Genomic DNA, 22720 nt, shown 5'->3' on the forward strand with positions numbered 1-22720 from the left:
GGCATATTTGGTTTTGAAAACCAAAGGTATTTCTCGAGATTTTGGTTTCTCCTCGAGGAATAAATGGCGGTCTTCAAAGTTGATTGAGGAACCCGCCTTGAGAAGTTCAGCTTCGCTGTAGCCTCTGGTGGAAAGTTTCTCCATGAAGAAATCTTTCTTTTCCAAGAATGTTTCATAGTTGTTATTATTTCTTGCGTATCGCATGACTTCAGCGCGTACGAAACCATCGAAAACTGGCTGTGGGTGGCATGATGATCTATGTAAGAATTGTCCTGTCTCTGTTTTCTTTGTATGACATTTGATGTCCAGGATACCTTTCTCTTTAAAGCGTTTGCCTTTGTATATGACCAGGTCTAGGAATTGGATGGTGTCCTCGGAAGCTTCATATGTAAACTTCAAAGTGTCGTGGAAGGTGTTCACCTGCTGGACGAAAGTTTGTAGGTCTTCTAAACTTCCCGTCCAGAAAACTAACGTGTCATCCATATACCTGTATAAGGTGTGGATGTGTGTAGTCGATTGTAAGATCTTGTTTTCCAATTCATGGACTTCAAGGTTACAGATGCTATACCTGATGATCTTTGGCCCATAGGTACCCCTGAGGTTTGTAGGAAGTATTCGTCATTGAATTCAAAAGAATTCCTGTATAACACCAGGCGTAGGAGTTCTGCCATGTATTTCATATCTGGAATGATTGGGTCGTAATCAAAAGGGTCCAGATTTGCGAGTGTCTCCAAAGTAACTCGAAAAGCTTGATCTTGTGGGACCGATGTGAACATCGAAACCACATCCAGACTGGCTAAAATGATGCCTTGAGGTAGAGTCAAGTTTTCGATCTTCCTGATGGTGTCCCCTGCTACCCCCCTTCACCCCCCTTCCTCGAAGTTTTCCAAAATGGTAGAGCCCAAAGTTGTGTTCTAAATGGTGACTGTACCCACCAAGTGTCATGCCTATACAACAGTTTTGACTAATTTGACCTCCGATGACCACTGGTGACCTCAAAATGACCATCCAAACATTTTGCTGTAAATGTTATAATATTATTTTTACTTCAATTGCCAAAAATTACTAACATGAAAAAACATTAAAAGCAATTTATATGACAATCCAGGAAAGAAGAAATAGACTAAATAGTCCAAGCACAATGTGTTCTTCTTTCCTGATTATACTAAAGTACATAATAATAATAATAATAATAATAATAATAATAATAAATAATAATATAGATAAAAGGTACGCATAAATTAAAGCACAAACATTTGTATGAAAAAATGAGTGAAACACTCCATGACATAACTTAACAGTAAACAAGCATGCATATGAAAAACATAATTACATCATAAAATGCTCTTTACACATGACCTTAAACAAGGTAAGGGAGGGCGCAGAGCGTACAACAGTGGGAAGTTCATTCCACAAACGTGAAGGAAACAAAACAGAGTTGAAAAGGGCATTGGTATGAGAACTACAGTGGAGATACCTAAAATCCTAAACCTCAGAAGGCTTGAAAAAAAATGGCAAAAAGAAGGACCAATTCCATTAATCAATTTAAAGCAGAAGATCAACCTAAACAAATCAAATAAGTCACATGTTTTAAGTAATCCAAATTCATCTAATCTAGACTCATATGAAAGACCAGAAGGACATCTCTTCCTGTACATCAAAACTTTAGAAATCTTTCTCTGACTCTTATCTTACCGATCATTATCAAGCAGGCCAGTCTGACAAGGATTCCAAATAACAGCACAGTAAGTTGAGGGAGTATCAATGCTTTAAATAGATGTAGAAGAGCACCGAAGTGCATATGGCGAGAAGTTCTGATGACAAAACCAGATAGGCGAGAAACCTTTTTACAGATTTTATCAAAATTGTATGATCTACTCTATCAAAAGCAGCACTAAAGTCAAGAAAAATCCCATCCACCAAATTCAATATTGGCTGTTATCAAGGTTACCACTGAGAAATTGATAACATTTTGCCAGCATCTGCACACAATTCCTACCATGTCCAAAACCAAATTGATTATCTGAAAGAATGTCATGCTCATTAAGATATCCAAGAGGACGTTTAGAACCAATCTTTCCATGACTTTACAGAGGATTGCTGTTAAGGAAACTGGCCTGTAACTCGAAATAGCATTCTTAGGCTTACCAGGGCCTTTGTAAATAGGCACAACATTTGCTTACTTCCAAGCAGACGGAATTTCACCCTTTGAAATACATTCATTAAAAAGGTACACAAAAAAGGAGCTTATTTACTCAGACACGATTTTAAGAAAAAAGGAAGAATACTATCAGGACCTGGAGACTTGATGGTATCAAGACCCTTAAGAATATCAACAACTTCGTCAACAGAAAACATGCCAAAAGAGAGAGACAAGCTCCACCATGAGAGGAGGGTGAGTCAAAAAGACAATTCACATGAATGGTAGAGAATTTACCCACCTAGTTTCATGCCCATGACACTTTGTACAAATTTGATCTCACCCACCTATATACAATCATCGAAAAAGGTCTTAAAACGCTTGCGTGTAAATAACGGAAAACTCTCACCCCCTCTCGTCCGTTCAATGTTGAGAAATGCCAATGTCTTCAGCGGTTTCCCAATGCGTTCCAACATTGATTGATGGGGAGAGGAGAAGGGTAAATCATTGTTGTAGATGTCATGCTTGTTCCCAGGCAAAATATACATTCGTGTGTCTTGAACTCACCACCAAAAACAGGTGGCGACGTTACATTTTGCCAGAGTCGACTCAAATTGAGATGAGGATAATGAACTGAGTGCATGCATTAGTCAAGATAATCGCACGCGCCGTGGAGTTATTGCATTTAGCTCCAGAGCCGATAGGAAGACAAGGAAAGCCAGAGAAAGCCAAGAAAAGCCAAGGAAAGCCAAGGAAAGCCAGAGAAAGCCAAGAAAATCCGGAGAAAGCCAAGGAAAGCCAGAGAAACCTAAGGAAAACCAGAGAAAGCTGAGGAAAGCCAAGGAAAGCTGAGGAAAGCCAATGAAAGCCAAGGAAAGCCAGAGAAAGCCAAGGAAAGCCAAAGAAAGCCAAGGAAAGCCAAGGAAAGCCAGAGGAAAGCCAGAGAAAGCCAAGGAAAGCCAGAGAAAGCCAAGGAAAGCCAGAGAAAGCCAAGGAAAGCCAAAGAAAGCCAAGGAAAGCCAAAGAAAGCCAAGGAAAGCCAAGGAAAGCCAAGGAAAGCCAAGGAAAGCCAGAGAAAAGCCAAGGAAAGCCAAAGAAAGCCAAGGAAAGCCAAGGAAAGCCAAAGAAAGCCAAGGAAAGCCAAAAGCCGAAAGCCAAAGAAAGCCAAGGAAAGCCAAGGAAAGCCAAGGAAAGCCAAGGAAAGCCAGAGAAAGCCAAGGAAAGCCGGAGAAAGCCAAGGAAAGCCAAATAAAGCCAAGGAAAGCCAAGGAAAGCCAAAAGCCAAGGAAAGCCAAGGAAAGCCAAAGAAAGCCAAAAGCCAAGGAAAGCCAAAGAAAGCCAAGGAAAGCCAAGGAAAGCCAAAGAAAGCCAAGGAAAGCCAAGGAAAGCCAAAGAAAGCCAAGGAAAGCCAAGGAAAGCCAAGGAGCCAAGGAAAGCCAAAGAAAGCCAAAGAAAGCCGCAGAAAGCCTAGGAAAGCCAGAGAAAGCCGTAGAAAGCCGGAGAAAGCCCAGAAAAGCCAGAGAAAGCCAAGGAAAGCCAAGGAAAGCCAAAGAAAGCCAAGGAAAGCCAAGGAAAGCCAGAGAAAGCCAAGGAAAGCCAAAGAAAGCCAATGAAAGCCAAGGAAAGCCATAGAAAGCCCAAGAAAGCCAAAGCTAATGAAAGCCAAGGAAAGCCAAGGAAAGCCAAAGAAAGCCAACAAAGTCCAAGGAAAGCCAAGGAAAGCCAGAGAAAGCCAAAGAAAGCCAAGGAAAGCCAAAGAAAGCCAAGGAAAGCCAAGGAAAGCCGTAGAAAGCCGTAGAAAGCCAAAGAAAGCCAAGGAAAGCCAAGGAAAGCCAAGGAAAGCAAAGGAAAGCCAAGGAAAGCCAAGGAAAGCCAAGAAAAGCCAAAGAAAGCCAAGGAAAGCCAAAGAAAGCCAAGGAAAGAAAGCCAAGGAAAGCCAAGGAAAGCCACAGAAAGCCTAGGAAAGCCGCAGAAAGCCAAGGAAAGCCAAGAAAGCCAAGGAAAGCCAAAGAAAGCCTAGGAAAGCCGCAGAAAGCCTAGGAAAGCCAAAGAAAGCCAAGGAAAGCCAGAGAAAGCCAAGGAAAGCCGCAGAAAGCCAAGGAAAGCCAAGGAAAGCCACAGAAAGCCTATAGGAAAGCCAGAGAAAGCCGTAGAAAGCCGGAGAAAGCCCAGAAAAGCCAGAGAAAGCCAAGGAAAGCCGCAGAAAGCCTAGGAAAGCCAAGGAAAGCCAAAAGCCGAGAAAGCCGCGGGAGGGAAAGCCAGGAAAGCCAAGAAAGCCAAGGAAAGCCACAGAAAGCCTAGGAAAGCCAGAGAAAGCCGAAGGAAAGCCCAGAGAAAGCCAAGGAAAGCCGCAGAAAGCCAAGGAAAGCAAAGGAAAGCCAAGGAAAGCCAGAGAAAGCCTAGGAAAGCCGCAGAAAGCCTAGGAAAGCCAAGGAAAGCCACAGAAAGCCTAGGAAAGCCAGAGAAAGCCGTAGAAAGCCGGAGAAAGCCCAGAAAAGCCAGAGAAAGCCTAGGAAAGCCAAGGAAAGCCAGAGAAAGCCCAGAAAAGCCAAGGAAAGCCAAAGAAAGCCAAGGAAAGCCAAGGAAAGCCAAGGAAAGCCAAAGAAAGCCAAGGAAAGCCAAAGAAAGCCAAGGAAAGCCTAGGAAAGCCAGAGAAAGCCCAGAAAAGCCAAAGAAAGCCAAAGAAAGCCAAGAAAAGCCAAGGAAAGCCAAGGAAAGCCAAAGGCCAAAAAGCCAAAGAAAGCCAAGGAAAGCCGGAGAAAAGCCCAGAAAAGCCAGAGAAAGCCAAGGAAAGCCAGAGAAAGCCCAGAAAAGCCAGAGAAAGCCCAGAAAAGCCAAAGAAAGCCAAAGAAAGCCAAGAAAAGCCAAGGAAAGCCAAGGAAAGCCAAGGAAAGCCAAAGAAAGCCAAGGAAAGCCAAAGAAAGCCAAGGAAAGCCAAGGAAAGCCGGAGAAAGCCCAGAAAAGCCAGAGAAAGCCAAGGAAAGCCAGAGAAAGCCCAGAAAAGCCAGAGAAAGCCAAGGAAAGCCAAAGAAAGCCAAGGAAAGCCAAGAAAGAAAGCCAAGGAAAGCCAAAGAAAGCCAAGGAAAGCCAAAGAAAGCCAAGGAAAGCCTAGGAAAGCCAAGGAAAGCCGGAGAAAGCCCAGAAAAGCCAGAGAAAGCCAGAGAAAGCCCAGAAAAGCCAGAGAAAGCCAAGGAAAGCTGGAGAAAGCCAAGGAAAGCTGCAGAAAGCCAAAGAAAGCTAAGGAAAGCTGAGAAAGCCTAGGAAAGCCAGAGAAAGCCGTAGAAAGCCGGAGAAAGCCCAGAAAAGCCAGAGAAAGCCGTAGAAAGCCAGAGAAAGCCCAGAAAAGCCAGAGAAAGCCGTAGAAAGCCGGAGAAAGCCCAGAAAAGCCAGAGAAAGCCAAGGAAAGCCAGAGAAAGCCGGCCGGAGAAAGCCCAGAAAAGCCAGAGAAAGCCAAGGAAAGCCCAGAAAAGCCAGAGAAAGCCAAGGAAAGCCACAGAAAGCCTAGGAAAGCCAGAGAAAGCCAGAGAAAGCCCAGAAAAGCCAGAGAAAGCCAAGGAAAGCCGCAGAAAGCCTAGGAAAGCCAAGGAAAGCCAGGGAAAGCCTAGGAAAGCCAAGGAAAGCCAAGGAAAGCCACAGAAAGCCTAGGAAAGCCGCAGAAAGCCTATGAAAGCCGCAGAAAGCCAAGGAAAGCTGGAGAAAGCCCAGAAAGCCAGAGAAAGCCTAGGAAAGCCAACGAAAGCCAAGGAAAGCCAAGGAAAGCCACAGAAAGCCTAGGAAAGCCGCAGAAAGCCTAGGAAAGCCAAAGAAAGCCAAGGAAAGCCAGAGAAAGCCAAGGAAAGCCGCAGAAAGCCTAGGAAAGCCAAGGAAAGCCAAGGAAAGCCACAGAAAGCCTAGGAAAGCCAGGGAAAGCCGGAGAAAGCCCAGAAAAGCCAGAGAAAGCCAAGGAAAGCCGCAGAAAGCCAAGGAAAGCCAAGGAAAGCCAAGGAAAGCCAGGGAAAGCCTAGGAAAGCCGCAGAGAAAGCCAAGGAAAGCCACAGAAAGCCTAGGGAAGCTGCAGAAAGCCTAGGGAAAGCCAAAGAAAGCCTAGGAAAGCCCAGAAAAGCCAGAGAAAGCCAAGGAAAGCCAGAGAAAGCCCAGAAAAGCCAGAGAAAGCCAAGGAAAGCCACAGAAAGCCTAGGAAAGCCAGAGAAAGCCGTAGAAAGCCGGAGAAAGCCCAGAAAAGCCATAGAAAGCCAAGGAAAGCCAAGACAGCCGCAGAAAGCCAAGGAAAGCCAGGGAAAGCCTAGGAAAGCCGCAGAAAGCCAAGGAAAGCCAAGGAAAGCCAAGGAAAGCCACAGAAAGCCTAGGAAAGCCGCAGAAAGCCTAGGAAAGCCAAAGAAAGCCGGAGAAAGCCCAGAAAAGCCAGAGAAAGCCGCAGAAAGCCTAGGAAAGCCAAGGAAAGCCAAGGAAAGCCACAGAAAGCCTAGGAAAGCCGCAGAAAGCCAAGGAAAGCCAGAGAAAGCCAAGGAAAGCCAGAGAAAGCCAAGGAAAGCCGCAGAAAGCCTAGGAAAGCCAAGGAAAGCCGAAAGAGAAAGCCGGAGAAAGCCCAGAAAAGCCAGAGAAAGCCAAGGAAAGCCGCAGAAAGCCTAGGAAAGCCAAGGAAAGCCAAGGAAAGCCAGGGAAAGCCTAGGAAAGCCAGAGAAAGCCAAGGAAAGCCAGGAAAGCCAAGGAAAGCCACAGAAAGCCTAGGGAAAGCCGCAGAAAGCCTAGGGAAAGCCAGAGAAAGCCTAGGAAAGCCCAGAAAAGCCAGAGAAAGCCAAGGAAAGCCAGAGAGCCCAGAAAAGCCAGAGAAAGCCAAGGAAAGCCACAGAAAGCCTAGGAAAGCCAGAGAAAGCCGGAGAAAGCCCAGAAAAGCCAGAGAAAGCCAAGGAAAGCCAGAGAAAGCCCAGAAAAGCCAGAGAAAGCCAAGGAAAGCCAAAGAAAGCCAAGGAAAGCCAAGGAAAGCCAAGGAAAGCCAAAGAAAGCCAAGGAAAGCCAAAGAAAGCCAAGGAAAGCCAGAGAAAGCCAAAAAAAGCCAGAGCCAAAAAGCCAGAGAAAGCCCAGAAAAGCCAGAGAAAGCCAAGGAAAGCCGGAGAAAGCCAAGGAAAGCCGCAGAAAGCCAAAGAAAGCCAAGGAAAGCCGGAGAAAGCCTAGGAAAGCCAGAGAAAGCCGTAGAAAGCCGGAGAAAGCCCAGAAAAGCCAGAGAAAGCCAGAAAGCCAGAGAAAGCCCAGAAAAGCCAGAGAAAGCCGAAGAAAGCCGGAGAAAGCCCAGAAAAGCCAGAGAAAGCCGGAGAAAGCCGGAGAAAGCCCAGAAAAGCCAGAGAAAGCCAAGGAAAGCCCAGAAAAGCCAGAGAAAGCCAAGGAAAGCCACAGAAAGCCTAGGAAAGCCAGAGAAAGCTGTAGAAAGCCGGAGAAAGCCCAGAAAAGCCAGAGAAAGCTAAGGAAAGCTGCAGAAAGCCTAGGAAAGCTAAGGAAAGCTAGGGAAAGCCTAGGAAAGCCAAGGAAAGCCAAGGAAAGCCACAGAAAGCCTAGGAAAGCTGCAGAAAGCCTATGAAAGCCGCAGAAAGCCAAGGAAAGCCGGAGAAAGCCCAGAAAAGCCAGAGAAAGCCTAGGAAAGCCGCAGAAAGCCAGGAAAGCCAAGGAAAGCCAAGGAAAGCCACAGAAAGCCTAGGAAAGCCGCAGAAAGCCTAGGAAAGCCAAAGAAAGCCAAGGAAAGCCAGGAAAGCCAAGGAAAGCCAAAAGCCTAGGAAAGCCAAGGAAAGCCAAGGAAAGCCACAGAAAGCCTAGGAAAGCCAGAGAAAGCCGGAGAAAGCCCAGAAAAGCCAGAGAAAGCCAAGGAAAGCCGCAGAAAGCCTAGGAAAGCCAAGGAAAGCCAAGGAAAGCCAGGGAAAGCCTAGGAAAGCCGCAGAAAGCCTAGGAAAGCCAAGGAAAGCCACAGAAAGCCTAGGAAAGCCGCAGAAAGCCTAGGAAAGCCAAAGAAAGCCTAGGAAAGCCCAGAAAAGCCAGAGAAAGCCAAGGAAAGCCAGAGAAAGCCCAGAAAAGCCAGAGAAAGCCAAGGAAAGCCACAGAAAGCCTAGGAAAGCCAGAGAAAGCCGTAGAAAGCCGGAGAAAGCCCAGAAAAGCCATAGAAAGCCAAGGAAAGCCGCAGAAAGCCGCAGAAAGCCAAGGAAAGCCAGGGAAAGCCTAGGAAAGCCGCAGAAAGCCAAGGAAAGCCAAGGAAAGCCAAGGAAAGCCACAGAAAGCCTAGGAAAGCCGCAGAGAAAGCCTAGAAAAGCCGGAGAAAGCCCAGAAAAGCCAGAGAAAGCCGCAGAAAGCCTAGGAAAGCCAAGGAAAGCCAAGGAAAGCCACAGAAAGCCTAGGAAAGCCGCAGAAAGCCTAGGAAAGCCAAAGAAAGCCAAGGAAAGCCAGAGAAAGCCAAGGAAAGCCGCAGAAAGCCTAGGAAAGCCAGAAAGCCTAGGAAAGCCAGAGAAAGCCGGAGAAAGCCCAGAAAAGCCAGAGAAAGCCAAGGAAAGCCGAAGAAAGCCGAGGAAAGCCAAGGAAAGCCAAGGAAAGCCGCAGAAAGCCTAGGAAAGCCGCAGAAAGCCTAGGGAAAGCCAAGGAAAGCCACAGAAAGCCTAGGAAAGCCAGAGAAAGCCTAGGAAAGCCAGAGAAAGCCTAGGAAAGCCCAGAAAAGCCAGAGAAAGCCAAGGAAAGCCAGAGAAAGCCCAGAAAAGCCAGAGAAAGCCAAGGAAAGCCACAGAAAGCCTAGGAAAGCCAGAGATAGCCAAGGAAAGCCGCAGAAAGCCAAGGAAAGCCAAGGAAAGCCAAGGAAAGCCAGGGAAAGCCTAGGAAAGCCAAGGAAAGCCAAGGAAAGCCAAGGAAAGCCAAGGAAAGCCACAGAAAGCCTAGGAAAGCCGCAGAAAGCCTAGGAAAGCCAAAGAAAGCCGGAGAAAGCCCAGAAAAGCCAGAGAAAGCCTAGGGAAAGCCGCAGAAAGCCTAGGGAAAGCCAAGGAAAGCCAAGGAAAGCCAGAGAAAGCCTAGGAAAGCCGCAGAAAGCCTAGGAAAGCCAAGGAAAGCCGGAGAAAGCCCAGAAAAGCCAGAGAAAGCCAAGGAAAGCCGCAGAAAGCCTAGGAAAGCCAAGGAAAGCCAAGGAAAGCCAAGGGAAAGCCTAGGAAAGCCGCAGAAAGCCTAGGAAAGCCAAGGAAAGCCAAGGAAAGCCACAGAAAGCCTAGGAAAGCCGCAGAAAGCCTAGGAAAGCCAAAGAAAGCCAAGGAAAGCCGGAGAAAGCCCAGAAAAGCCAGAGAAAGCCAAGGAAAGCCAGAGAAAGCCCAGAAAAGCCAGAGAAAGCCAAGGAAAGCCACAGAAAGCCTAGGAAAGCCAGAGAAAGCCGTAGAAAGCCGGAGAAAGCCCAGAAAAGCCAGAGAAAGCCAAGGAAAGCCGCAGAAAGCCTAGGAAAGCCAAGCCAGAAAGCCGCAGAAAGCCTAGGAAAGCCAAGGAAAGCCAAGGAAAGCCACAGAAAGCCTAGGAAAGCCGCAGAAAGCCTAGGAAAGCCAAAGAAAGCCAAGGAAAGCCGGAGAAAGCCCAGAAAAGCCAGAGAAAGCCTAGGAAAGCCGCAGAAAGCCTAGGAAAGCCAAGGAAAGCCAAGGAAAGCCAAGGAAAGCCACAGAAAGCCTAGGAAAGCCGCAGAAAGCCTAGGAAAGCCAAAGAAAGCCAAGGAAAGCCAGAAAGCCCAGAAAGGCCAGAGAAAGCCAAGGAAAGCCAAGAAAAGCCAGAGAAAGCCCAGAAAAGCCAAAGAAAGCCAAGGAAAGCCATGGAAAGCCAGAGAAAGCCCAGAAAAGCCAAAGAAAGCCAAGGAAAGCCGGAGAAAGCCCAGAAAAGCCAGAGAAAGCCAAGGAAAGCCAAGAAAAGCCAGAGAAAGCCCAGAAAAGCCAAAGAAAGCCAAGGAAAGCCAAGGAAAGCCAGAGAAAACCATATAAAGACGTTAAAAGACACCGAAGGATACTAAATGACATACAAAGACATATTAGCATAATAAAGACACAAAAGGACAGTATTGTTATGTATATTATATGAATAAATGTATATAATTAAATAAAATATGAATAAATGTATATAATTAACCTTTAACCTTATGTATTATGTATATATTTGACCTTTGAACGCATTTACATACTTGTGAATTCTGTATGATACATCTACCTATGAAATGTGCATTTGTATTACGAAAAGTGTATTGTTCAATGAGGTTGAGGTTATCATAAATTTAGTGCTTCTATTTCTTTTTCACTTTGCAAATAAGTTATAAAAAATATGTGATTGATTTGAGTCAAATATTATAAAATTATTATATCTTAAAAATGAAATTTGCTCATATTCTTGTATTGGATCCCCAATAGTGAGCTTATTATATAATTATTTTCATAAATATTCAGAATCATTTATAGCCTGGGTTATTTTCATTTTAGAAACGCTATCCAAGGCTCATTGCACCAGAAATACTGCAGCGCAAGCAAGAATGTCATCAAAGTGAGCAGAATTACACAGGAAATTGGACTTCTAAAATCATGACACTTTATTATATTTTGTCAAACATTTTGCATGAATCTGCAGCTTGATAAAAAATATTGATGAGTATGGGGGTATGCATTTACTCATGACAGATATGAGATATGAGCTTTGATTGTGACTTGCATGCTTGTCATGTGCTTGTTCATTGTTGAGAAAAAACAAAAACTTCATGAACTCTCACTCTGAAGAGAAGGAAAAGTTTGTCATTAGAACTTTGAATGTTCAGCATGTTCAGTAGACCAACTGAGCATATTTTTGATCACACATTCCAAATGTCAGCAGCTCTTGCATCTGGTGATGCTGCTCATAGGGATAGCATCTTAACTTTAAGATTGAGAAGATTTGTATTTGCTGTGGTATCGCTGCCATTGTGCGCTTTCATATCATGTGTTATCATCTCTTTGTGCAAAGACTTTGAGGAAGTGAACAGAACACATTGCAAGGTATACATATGATTAGTGCCGTACTATTATGCTGCCTTTTGTATTCGCTGAGACACCTTGGCTTTGTCACCTTTGTCAAAACTGTTCCGCTTGTCCAAATACTCAAGTATCAAAAGGATGGTCCACAATAGAGTGATTCACGCAACATGAATAGGGGATTAAAAAACTGTGAAGTAGGACCATGTGCTTCTTTTGTCCAATTTGGCATCAAGATTTCGAATGGAAACAGTTCAGACCCAGAACACGATCATGTAATAAATAAAATAAAATAAATAAATGTCAGAAATTAATATTTTGTTCTGGGTCTGATATTCGGACTATATGATATGATGCATTTATCGAGAGGCACATTATAATTGCTCTCACCATACGCTAAGAACCTGACATAGGGTTAAGATGACCCGATTTAGATCAATTGAATTTAAAATGGAATGTTTTTTTAAATTGCTGATTTAAATCAACTTTTTCATTTTTTTAGTATTTTTTTTTGTAGTGTGAATCCCATATTTTTTTTTCTTTTTTACTGTATTACTTCATTCCTATTTGAAGACTGAATTTATATAAAAAGACTAGTTGAGCTGACGTCAGAGCAAAGGGCAGGGCGCGATGTGATTTGGTTGCTGACCTGTACAGTACGCCATTTTTGCTCTGGTTGACATGCACGTCATACGCAAACTATACCATTCAGCAAATTACTTTTGCTTGTGGTGTTCATCTGATTATTGTGTAAAAAGAAATAGGTCACACGTTGCTACACAGCTTGACCAGCGAATGAGGTGCCAATGTGATGATGACGTGATTCAATTAGCCAGTCAGAACCACGTACACTTCCGTATGCCATAAACTGCCAAATTGGCAGGCCGCTGAAGTTCTCTGCTGCAAAACTACGGTCTTTTTAATTAGGTCTTGATTTATAATGCTTCTAGTCAACTACAAGTGTGTGTGACCCTTTGTGACCTTAGGGGTTAAATCCTTTTGACCATGTACTTCATTTGCGGAAACTTGCCCGTAATTTGGGAGCTTGATAGCTAAAAGTACATGTTACCTACCTTACCAGATACCACATCAGGTTCAATGAAGAATCTCGCATCGAGTTCACAACTCTAGGTTGTGGTTGCCTATTAAATGCTGGTTTCATACTTTCCTGCCACTTTGGCGCTCTGACAACGATTTTGCATCACTGCATAGTCGCACCAGAAATGCTAGGGGTGACCAGCAACAAGCCGATATCAATCACTCCACCGCTGTGCCCAAGTGGCAGATCGCTATATAGGTGAATTCAAGTCAACTCGGGAGTGGCGCCGCTCTCTGATTTATGAGAACGGGAACCAATTTTTTGCGATACCGAGTAGCTCAACAAAAACATTGGCTTTCGTAGAACTTTATGATGTCGCTCAGCGGCCTTCTTGCAGCAAAGAACTAGCATCATGATCAAGGGCCAAAAGTATGCCACATTACTGCAGTACACGACAGTTTGCCTCATCCTTCTTGACTGAACAACTATAAACGGATCCTGCAGACTTCAGATCTCTTGATGCCTTCAATTTAGCATTGAGGGACATCACCAAGTAGCAATATACATCACTGTACCAGTACCGTACTGACCTGATTTTGCTGAGTACATACATGTACATGTATGTACACTTTGATTTCAGCTACTGGCGCATGCATCCATCCACAGGCACAGTAATGTAATATTCAGGGTGCTACTATTTAGGGAGTGTTCAGAAATACATTGGTGGGGTGGGGTGGGCAAAATGGAGGTGGGGGTTCAAAAAAGTTTTCCAAAAAGTTTTGTGCGCTTCACATGCACTGGCCCACAATATAGCAAAACATACCTCACTGGGGGCTAAAATAGTCTGAAATTGCAATTTGTCCCAGTAAAACAGTCCTGAACAAAATATGCTCATCCCCCGACTCTCTAAATTTTAATGCTTCCACCGCCACTTTACAGTTCAACGGGGCATTCACTAAAATTTAATGTATATTATCAGTTCTACATATGGTATATCTCTATTTGCATTCTGTGCATTTGCAAAGGAAATACATGTAGGTCTATGAAAATATAAATGTGATGTGAGTTTGTTGCTGCACAAATAGAGTGAGTTTTTTTTACCTATTGGTTATTTGAAAAAGTTTTGTATGTCTAAAGAGTAGGGGGTCATCAGGGACTGTTTTTGGAATTTGCAGGAGAGCACTACATGTAAACAGCTCTTCTGGAGCCTTCAAGGACAGCTGTTTTAGCATTTACAATAGAATATATAATTGGGGATGACCATCAAAATTTCATGTTACCCCTATTGCTACAAAAGAGTGTATTCTGGAAAGAACTCATCAGCAGAAGTATTTTGGTGGTTAAATGGTCAAAATCGGTCAAAATTTTTTCAATTATGAATTTTCAAAGTTTCCCATTCTGACCGGTCATTGAATGAAATAAAATGACAAAGTCCAAAAATAGCAATGGGAGCAAAATTGGTATAAGCATATATTTACCTTTTAATATTTCTTTATTTTAATATATGCAAACATGAAAGAAGCATATTGTGAAAGTATCAAAGGGGTTTCTTATGAAATGGCACTTTACTAGTCAATAGTATAAATTATTTCTTCAAACCGAGGCACTGAAATAATGCTTTTAGAAAACATTTGCTAAAAATCATCCAAAATAGTCCAGGTGAACTTTTTTTCCACAACAATATAAATTATACTACACATAAAAAAAAATACTACTACAAGGGATTTTCAACATAGGAATCCAAACAATCAAGTATCAACATGCACAGCATTGTCCTGATATCACTTTTGGGGTTTTAACAAAATGTTTAACCTCCACTGTGATTGGCAGCTGCATGAGGTATCTCTTTGATAGCTGATAATGCCCCTGGAGCCATTCAGCAAGTGGCTAATAACTGACCTTGATAGGCTTGAATGAACACTGTCATCTGCTTCAAAACCATCGCACCAGGACCTGGTCACTCCATAATGCTACAGGGAGCACAGTACTTGGTGGCAGGGTTGTAGCTAGGATATGTTTATATTTGGCAATTTTTTGCTTTTATGGACCGAATTCTTGACTTATAAAATAAAATTGAGCAATTTAGGCCTCTTAGTGGTGGGCTCAAGTGCTAAAATTGAAGCTGAATGGTGGGCTCAAAAACTGAGTGTTGGGCTCTGTCGCCCACAACCGACATGAAAGTGAAAATTTTATTTTTCACATTCATTTTAAGGTCATTTGAGATTTAGAGGTTACTGACTGCACATAAGAATATTCAGAGGTCCAAGCAAGGTTACCAATTGACTTTAATAATATTTTAAAATTGTTTATCCACACAGGTATACAATTTCCTGCCATCTATTAGTTCATCCATTGGTAATAATTCACCACAGACATACATATGGCGCCTTGGTGTAGCATTCCATCTCACTCCTCGCCTCATATTGGCATTCTCATACTATGGCTGGTATAGAAAATTGGACCATAACAGGTAAGGCATTGTATTTTTTATGTACAATGTACCCACTCTTTGTTCGGTACCCTTTCTACAACATGGGACTTTGGAATTCCGAAAATCGGTGAAAAGGTTGGGGGTTAAAATTTTGCTGTATACGAGGGGGTATCCGAAAGTTTTCGACATCGCCCAGAAGGAAAAGAGCTATATTGATGAAATTTTGTCAGTGTAATCACTGGTCCTTATGTACATTATGGTCCAAAAATGGTTTCCTAAGTATGTTTACTTTACACATGCGCGTATTTTTTTTTTGGGGGGGCTTTGGGCGCCAGCCCCGGGTCAAAGTAGGGGTGGCAAAAACGAAGGGCGGCGGAAGAAGAAGGGCGGCAAAAACAGGGGCGGCAAAAACGAAGGGGGCGGTAAAACGGATTATCCAATAAAAAAGTGCGAAAAGAAATTGAAGAAGCATAACAAATCTTGAAAGAAGGTTGCTTTTAGGGCGTTAGCGCCTAAAACCGTTTTTTTTTTTTTGCTCTTCACTTTTCAAACGACCGTGAAAAAAATTGGGTCAACCTTTTCGGGCTGTTAAGGAAGGGCGGCAAAATTGTTTCTTCTTCAGCCCCGGGTTGGGGCGGCCACGGTACGCCACTGTTACAGGTGGCGCTAGATGGGCAGTAGGCGCATAACCTGCAAGATGGTGAAAATTGAGGCACGCAGGGTGATTAAGTTCCTGCATTTGGAGGGTTAGGCCCACAATGCTCCGAAAATCTATGATGAAATGAAAGCTATCTACGGTGATGATTGCCCATCATATGGCACTGTTGATTTTTGAAAAAGGAATTTCCAAACTGGCCACATGTCCCTCACAGATGAGCCAAGAAGTGGACGCCAATCATTTACGGATGATGCGCCACAGTGAGAAACTCAAGAAAGTGGAGGATCTTATCATGAAAAGGTTATGCGCCTACTGCCCATCATAGCACCACCTGTAAAAATTAAACATACTTATGAGACCATTTTTGGACCATAATGTACATAAGGACCAGTGATTACACTGACAAAATTTCATCAATATAGCTCTTTTCCTTCTGGGTGACGTCAAAAACTTTTGGATACCCCCTCGTAAAGGGTGGGTTTCTAATTTAAAGCTTAGGAGCGATATATAAAGCATGTGGGTTAAAGTTTTTGAAAATTGAAAAAAAAAAAACATAATGAAGTTCTTTGATGATCTCTTCAAAAACATTCATATTTTCTTTGTAAATTTTGAATGAAATTTTCAGAAATTAATTTACTGATGTTTTTAACTTTTACAACGTCACCCATAATAGAGGCCGTCAGCCTTTTCCGCAGGATCCGCCATCTTGTGGGTACTGCCACTCTGCATGTCATGTGTTATACATTACGCCTCCGATAACGCGGAAGTCGCAGTGCGTGACGCACCTTTTCAGTCAAGCGTCAACGTGGTGATCTTAGCAACAAGTCACTCCGTACCCACAAGATGGCGGCGTTGACGTCACAATGACTACCTCTATAGAATTGACGATCCATGAAATTATGAATGACCATGATTAGTCGGTCTTTACACAGCCATGAATTTTATGAATGACCATGATTAGTCGGTCTTTACACAGCCATGAATTTTATGAATGACCATGATTAGTCGGTGTTTACACAGCCGCTTTGGTCCGCTTGCTCCATAATACATGTATAAGTGGAGCGAGCAGAACTAAAGTGGCTGTGTAGAGACTGATGTATTGCGATCAATTCAGGATGTCAGCCCACTATATAATTGTCTAGCCCATACTCCATGTGCTCCAATTAGCTGGTGTAGTGCACGTTAGAATATGACCGTTGCTAGGTCAACTGGCTCACGCTTTCTTTGTTACGAACTACTGCTCAAAATGATCACAACACGAAGCCTATGGCATATCAAAATTGAACAGGTGTATGAGCCCAGGCTTGAACCAGTAATGTAATGGATACTAACATGCACTACGGCAGCGAATTGCGAACAAAGATTGTGTTTTTCAGTAAGATGATTGCCCGATGATTGCAGTTTCCTACAAGGGACATTTATTAAAACAAATGCAATGAAGAAAGTGTTCACTCATGCATCAGCATTTTATGTAATTATTTTAGTTAATGTTTTGCCTAATTTTTATTGAGCATTTTAACCAATTCTAAAAAAAATTGTTTTCCTTTCATAGGTGGAGATATGATAGCGCATACAGAAGATTATGTAAATGCAGTTTGGTCTTTCATATAGCTGAGATTGCGTGTTTGGCTGGCCTAACATTCGCTCTCTTCATCTGAAAATTTTAGTAAGTATGGCTATGGGAAAGTAAGCTAAATGGAGCTGTTTAAGTTTGTTAATGGTGACGGCAGGAACCCCCCCGGATATGTGATCTTCAGAAAAATATGATTGTAATGCCTAAATGAGAGCTTGATTTCATGCTCTGAAGCATTAAAAGACATAACTATGTGGCACTCTCTCTGTGTCAGGTGGCGCTGTGTAGCGCTGCTGTGGTCTTCACAAGAGTACGCCATCTCACTCGATCTGATGCCAAGCATTCCTTGGTTAGAAACCAGCTTCACGTCATTAGTCCAAGATGTTGGTGGACGTCCTCTTCCTCGCTTGCCTTCCATAGCCCCTTGCAAAATCTGTTTTTCTACACCTCCATGTTTCCTGACAATATGACCAAAGTACTTCAGCTTTCTCTCCATTATGCCGCTTCTGATGGTTAGACTTGTATCAATCTTGTCGAGGATCCAGGAATTTATTCTCCTGTCTTTCCATGTCACTTATAGAAGCCTCCTGTAACACCACATCTCAAAAGCATCTACTCTTTTCCTATCATTCTTGGTCATAGCCCAAGACTCGCATCCATAAGTGGCAATGGAAAACACAGTTGCACGAATACCATCTTTCAGTGTCATTTCCCCATTTTGAGTCAACTTTTACTATCTCAATGTTAGCACTTCAGACATTTGATCCGGAATTACATATAATTCACTCATCCAGATTTTTCACTTATCCGGCCAATTCCTTGGTCAGCCTGTAGTTCACACTTTTTAAGATATATTGGAATCCAACTACTGGATTCAAAACAGCTTGATCACACAGCAAATGTTAAATGTGTCATGTAGTTGTTGTGCTATTTTATGTGTGTTTGTGCAGGTATACATGAGAAAAGCTTCATAGGGTTTGCTATCTGTTCATGGCTCTACATGGTCACAACGTGTATGTTGTTTAGAATGCAGAAAACAAAATGGGTGAGTACATACAATGTACATGTATGTAACAGAATTATTGGCCTATTCCAGTTGAAATCCAAATACATCCCCTGTGGAAGACAAGACCAAAATCTTACACACAGGGAGTGTGAATTTCAAGTTTGTCAATTTAAAATTGACAGCTCTGTGTGTGTGTGTGGGGAGGGGGGGGGGGAGATTTTAAAGGGTATGTTTTCCATAGAGGATGTATGAAATATGTCCCTGCAAGTTCGGTTTCCTGTAATTAGCAAGTTTTTGGCACTATAAGATATTTTTGAAGAGATTTTGTTTCTCAAGACAGCAAGACAATCTTAAGTTTAATGGCCCCCTGGTAGCATTGAGCATTAGAGAGATGTAAGTAAGTAGATAGGCTTTTATGACGGACTTCCATAACAATCAATTTTTATTTGGGTGCGCCATCGGATATCACTTTACCGATGCAGCCGGTCAATGTGTGAAAACTACAGTATTGGTGCAGCCAGTCACTGTGTGAAATGGTCAAGCTCTCTGATATTGACCAGCTGCACCGGTAATGTGATATCCGACGGCGCATCCGAATAAAAATCAGTTGTAATTAGAGAGATTTTGAAATTTCACATACATGTATTACACATTTAATCAAGAAAGTATGAAGTGTTTGAAAAGTACTGTGTAATTCCATTTTCATATCAAGAACATTATAAAGAGCAAGTTCACTCAAGTTGGTTTACCTTACTCTTTCTTTTCAGTTCGTATATTCAAGGTATCTTCTTGTATCATTTATTGATCCTTGATGTGTTTCACCATTACCCACTTTGACTTCAATGTTGTCACCTTGATTGAAAATATTGATAAGTCAATGTTGGAAAAATTTTGATATTTTTCAATGCATTCAAGGTTCCCAACTCCTTGTCCAAAACATGTTCCTGCATAAACATGTAGCCTATTTTCAAGTCATTGTCAATTATAGGATTGTACAGGTAGCTTCTTTCAATTTGTATTTTCATAATGATTTTCTTATTTCCAGTTATCAACCACCAGATTAAAATGTTGGATCTTATCAGTATTTTGCATGGCAGTTTTGGGTATCAGTTACACCTATTGGAGACACAATGCTTACTGTGAACCCTATGGTATGTATATTACTTATTAGCCTATTAGGAAAAAAAAAAGATTGTTTGCAGGCCTGTCCTCCACAACTTTTTCAGAATTGGGTCGGTCGGTCAGGATTTTTTTGTTGTTAAAGGTCATAGCCAAAAAAATGACTGTATGCCTTTAATTAGCTTAATAGATCTAGCCTAAATAATTGTGAATTGGGATATTTCTCTACTGTATGTACCACTTCATTCATATTTTTAAAACAGTTTTGAAGTGTGTAGAAACTTTTGTCGAAGATGTTAAGAGAAATAAAACCTTTTTATTGAATTTTATTGAATTATATAGGGTCGGTATTCTTCATTTGTACGGTAGAACAAAAGAACCCTTTTTTCCAGATTTTCCAGATTAGGGTCTGTCTGTGGAGGACATGTACAAGCAAACAATTTTTTTGGCCTTAAGGGCTGGGGTATGAACGTTTGGACAGTATTTATTTTGGGACATTAGAGCACATCAGACATATCGAATTGCATTTTGAATACAAAGAATGTCATTCTGATATCAAATAATTTTGATTTTTTGAAATTCGCAATTTAATACACATTTTATGGCAAATCATTAAAATTTTTTGATATTTAACAGTACTTGAAGTAAACTTTATAAATCTGATGATTTATAATTAAAGTGTATGTAGGTGGGATGAAAAGCCGACGATCAATTGAAAATTTTGACCTTTCGTATTGAAGATATGGATTTTTTTTCCCAAAACACCACAAAAAAATAGGTCTTTTGGGGAAAAAATCCATATCTTCAATATGAAAGGTCAAAATTTTCAATTGATCGTCGGCTTTTCCTCCCTGCTACATACACTTTAAGAATATATCATTAGATTTATATAATTTACTTCGAGGACTGTTATATATCAAAATTTGAAAAATATCAAATTTTTATAATTTGTCATAAAATTTGTATTATATTGTGATTTTTAAAAATGAAAATAATTTGATATGAGAAAGACATGCTTCGTATTCAGAATGCAATTCGATAGGTCTGAGGCACTCTCATGTCCCACAAAAAATACTGTCGAAACGCAATAAACGCTCATTTTGGATCCCTTAAATATGTGACATTATTAAGGGGAATGAGTTGTATGTTGCTATATTGATTTTGTGATATTAGCAAAGAAAGTGTTAAAATTCTTTTGTTTTAGATTGTTTTCAGCGATTGATAAATTGACATAACTTCGCAAAGAAAAGTTGTATCAACATGTGATTTTCAGTTTCTGAAAGCTCTAAATGCCCTTTTTAGAAACGTGTGTATAACTCATTTTTGACCAGGGTCGACAAGTAACTCATTCCCCTTGATAATGTCACATATGATTACACATGTAATGATGATTCCATCAAGCTTAATGACATGAATCTTGGGAAAGTCAAATTGTGTTTACTCAATGCAACACTCCCTGGTCTCTGATTTGGCCTCGCAACACGGGCGAGTGTGGTAATGTTTACATTAATACTTGTGTCTAGAGCCCTCACAAAAGGATTTCTCTTGGGAAAGATTAAATCCTACTCAAATGTGTACATTATAGCATGTAAGCTGATAGAATTTGTATTTTGAGGTTATTTATAATTTGACAAGTGACCATCCTCTCATATTGTTTCTTGCAAATTTGGCCTATTGGGGATGAAAAAAAAAAGCACAATGATTTTTATAGTGCGATACGCACAGGCACAACACTTAGATGTTGATCCACAAGCTGCAGCGCAGCAAACTTTACTGACCATTATTGCCCACATCATTCCATGAACCATTAAACAACAATTCGGAGACTTTGCTGCGTAGAAGCGCACACTTTGAGCATTCCATCTTCGCAGCGGGATCGGGTTTTGTACAGGTTATCAAGTGATAATTAGCAGTAAATTCCTTAGCCAGGGGAATTTCAACTCAACTTTTCCACGAGAGCTTACTAAACCACCACCAGGGTTTGAACCTGCAACCTCTTGTACCACAGTTGAATGCCTTATTGATAGAGCTAACTTGACTGCATAAGGCTATGATACGGCTATGTTTCACTGGTTTGTGCCTTTATTGGAGTTAAAAATGTGCATGTATTTGTTTTCAAAGATATTGATATTAATTCCAAGTGCAAATACTTGGCATTGAAGTTAAAATCTGTAGCACAAATGGTTAAAAGTCTAAATTTGAGTTGTTTTGTTTTCTTTTTGTTTGCAGTGTACAGTATGTTTGCCTTGTTTGAATACATTACAGTATTGTGCAATATGGCATTCCATACGACTGCTGCATGGGACTTCAAAGACTATGCTGTGTTAGTTTCATCAACCAAAGGTCTGCCTGGAGTGGAAGAGTTATTGTAATGCAGGATCAGGTATTATACTAGGGTAGCCAAATAAAGGCATGTCAGTGTATACATCTCATGATTGTAATCTTGGCACCAGTAACACAATAATGCACCTGTTGCAACATTCCATGCAAACCAGGGTAGGTGACTGGTATACATGTATTGTGATCTCAGGTATTATAGGGAAGTAAAATGGTATATTCTAGTTGAAGTCCATACACCTTCTATAGAAGCCATCAGCGTCCAACTGGACCCCATAATATTTGGACCTTGCGGGAACCCTGTAAGGCATGACCGTAATCTTCCACACACAATGTCAATTTCAAATGGGGTTACCTGAATGGGTGATTCTATTTGAAATCTACACCCACTATGTGGCAGATTAAGGTCATGTCTTGCATAGGGGGTGTATGGATTTCAACTGGAATATAGCCCAATAGAGGCTTGTGTGCACCTGTTGTGTACAAGTCTGATTCCATACATACATGTACTACGATCCCGGTCAAAAGTAGTTGGAACACTTGTGTAAAAGTAGGCCTGTTTGAATCCATATTTCCGTTATACTTGACATACTAAAATTTTGCTGAACTCTTCCCTACTACTTCCCGCCCCACCAATCAATGTTGGGTGTCTCTAGGGTTGTATGACCAAATAAATAACTGGCAACTCTGACCGGGGTTAATGTGGGGGAAGAGCATTATTTGAAGTACCCGTATCAAAGTGTTCCAACCATTTTGTCCGGGATTGCAAGTTACATTTACAGGTGATTTTTGTATTGTAATCTCAGGTATTTAATGCAAGGGACCAAAATCTTGTGTTTGTAATCTCAGCATGAGTAACACAATACAGCCCCTGTTGCATCTGGTTCACATTCCAGGCATACCAGACCAGGTTTAATAGAATTGGCTGATGTGTTGGGATCTAGAGTATTACAGGGTAATCAACAAGCAGGTCCGATTTCTCAAAGCTTGGCTTTTGGCCAGGCTTCCTAAGCCAGCAGGCTAGTCCTACCAATGTTGTGGATCAATTTTATTGATTTATTTTTCTAGGTGATGAATGATGTGAAATTGTAAGCACGGGTATTGTGGATTAATTGGGCTTAAGCCTAATGGCTTAAGAAGCCTGACCATTAGCCATGCTTCGAGAAACCGGCCCATAGAGACTTGTATGCAGTATATTGTTACACAATATAGCACCTGATGCACAGCCTGGTTGACATTCCATGTATACCATGTTACATAATACAGGTGACAGGTGTAGTGTAATCTTGGGTATTACAAGGGAGACAAATCGTTTGTAATTATGCAATACTGCACATGGATTGCATTACAAGCATACCAGGTTACGTATGCAGAAGGTTTTGGATTTGTGTGTGTGTGTGAAAGGCTAGAATAATTTGTGAAAAGTGTCTGAT

General features: G+C 41.8%; 1 protein-coding gene across 1 annotated transcript; it reads left to right on the plus strand.

Moving 5' to 3' along the window:
* Positions 1-10852: 10852 nt before the first annotated feature.
* Positions 10853-22681, plus strand: LOC140160102 (post-GPI attachment to proteins factor 2-like). The gene is given in 7 exon segments (XM_072183380.1): positions 10853-11148; positions 14482-14633; positions 16805-16895; positions 16897-16918; positions 17776-17870; positions 18877-18982; positions 21180-22681. Coding segments are annotated over 7 exon segments (834 nt in total). The 5' UTR covers positions 10853-10923; the 3' UTR covers positions 21323-22681.
* Positions 22682-22720: the final 39 nt, after the last annotated feature.

This window comes from Amphiura filiformis, chromosome 9, assembly GCF_039555335.1.
Source record: "Amphiura filiformis chromosome 9, Afil_fr2py, whole genome shotgun sequence".
NCBI classification, from domain to species: domain Eukaryota; kingdom Metazoa; phylum Echinodermata; class Ophiuroidea; order Amphilepidida; family Amphiuridae; genus Amphiura; species Amphiura filiformis.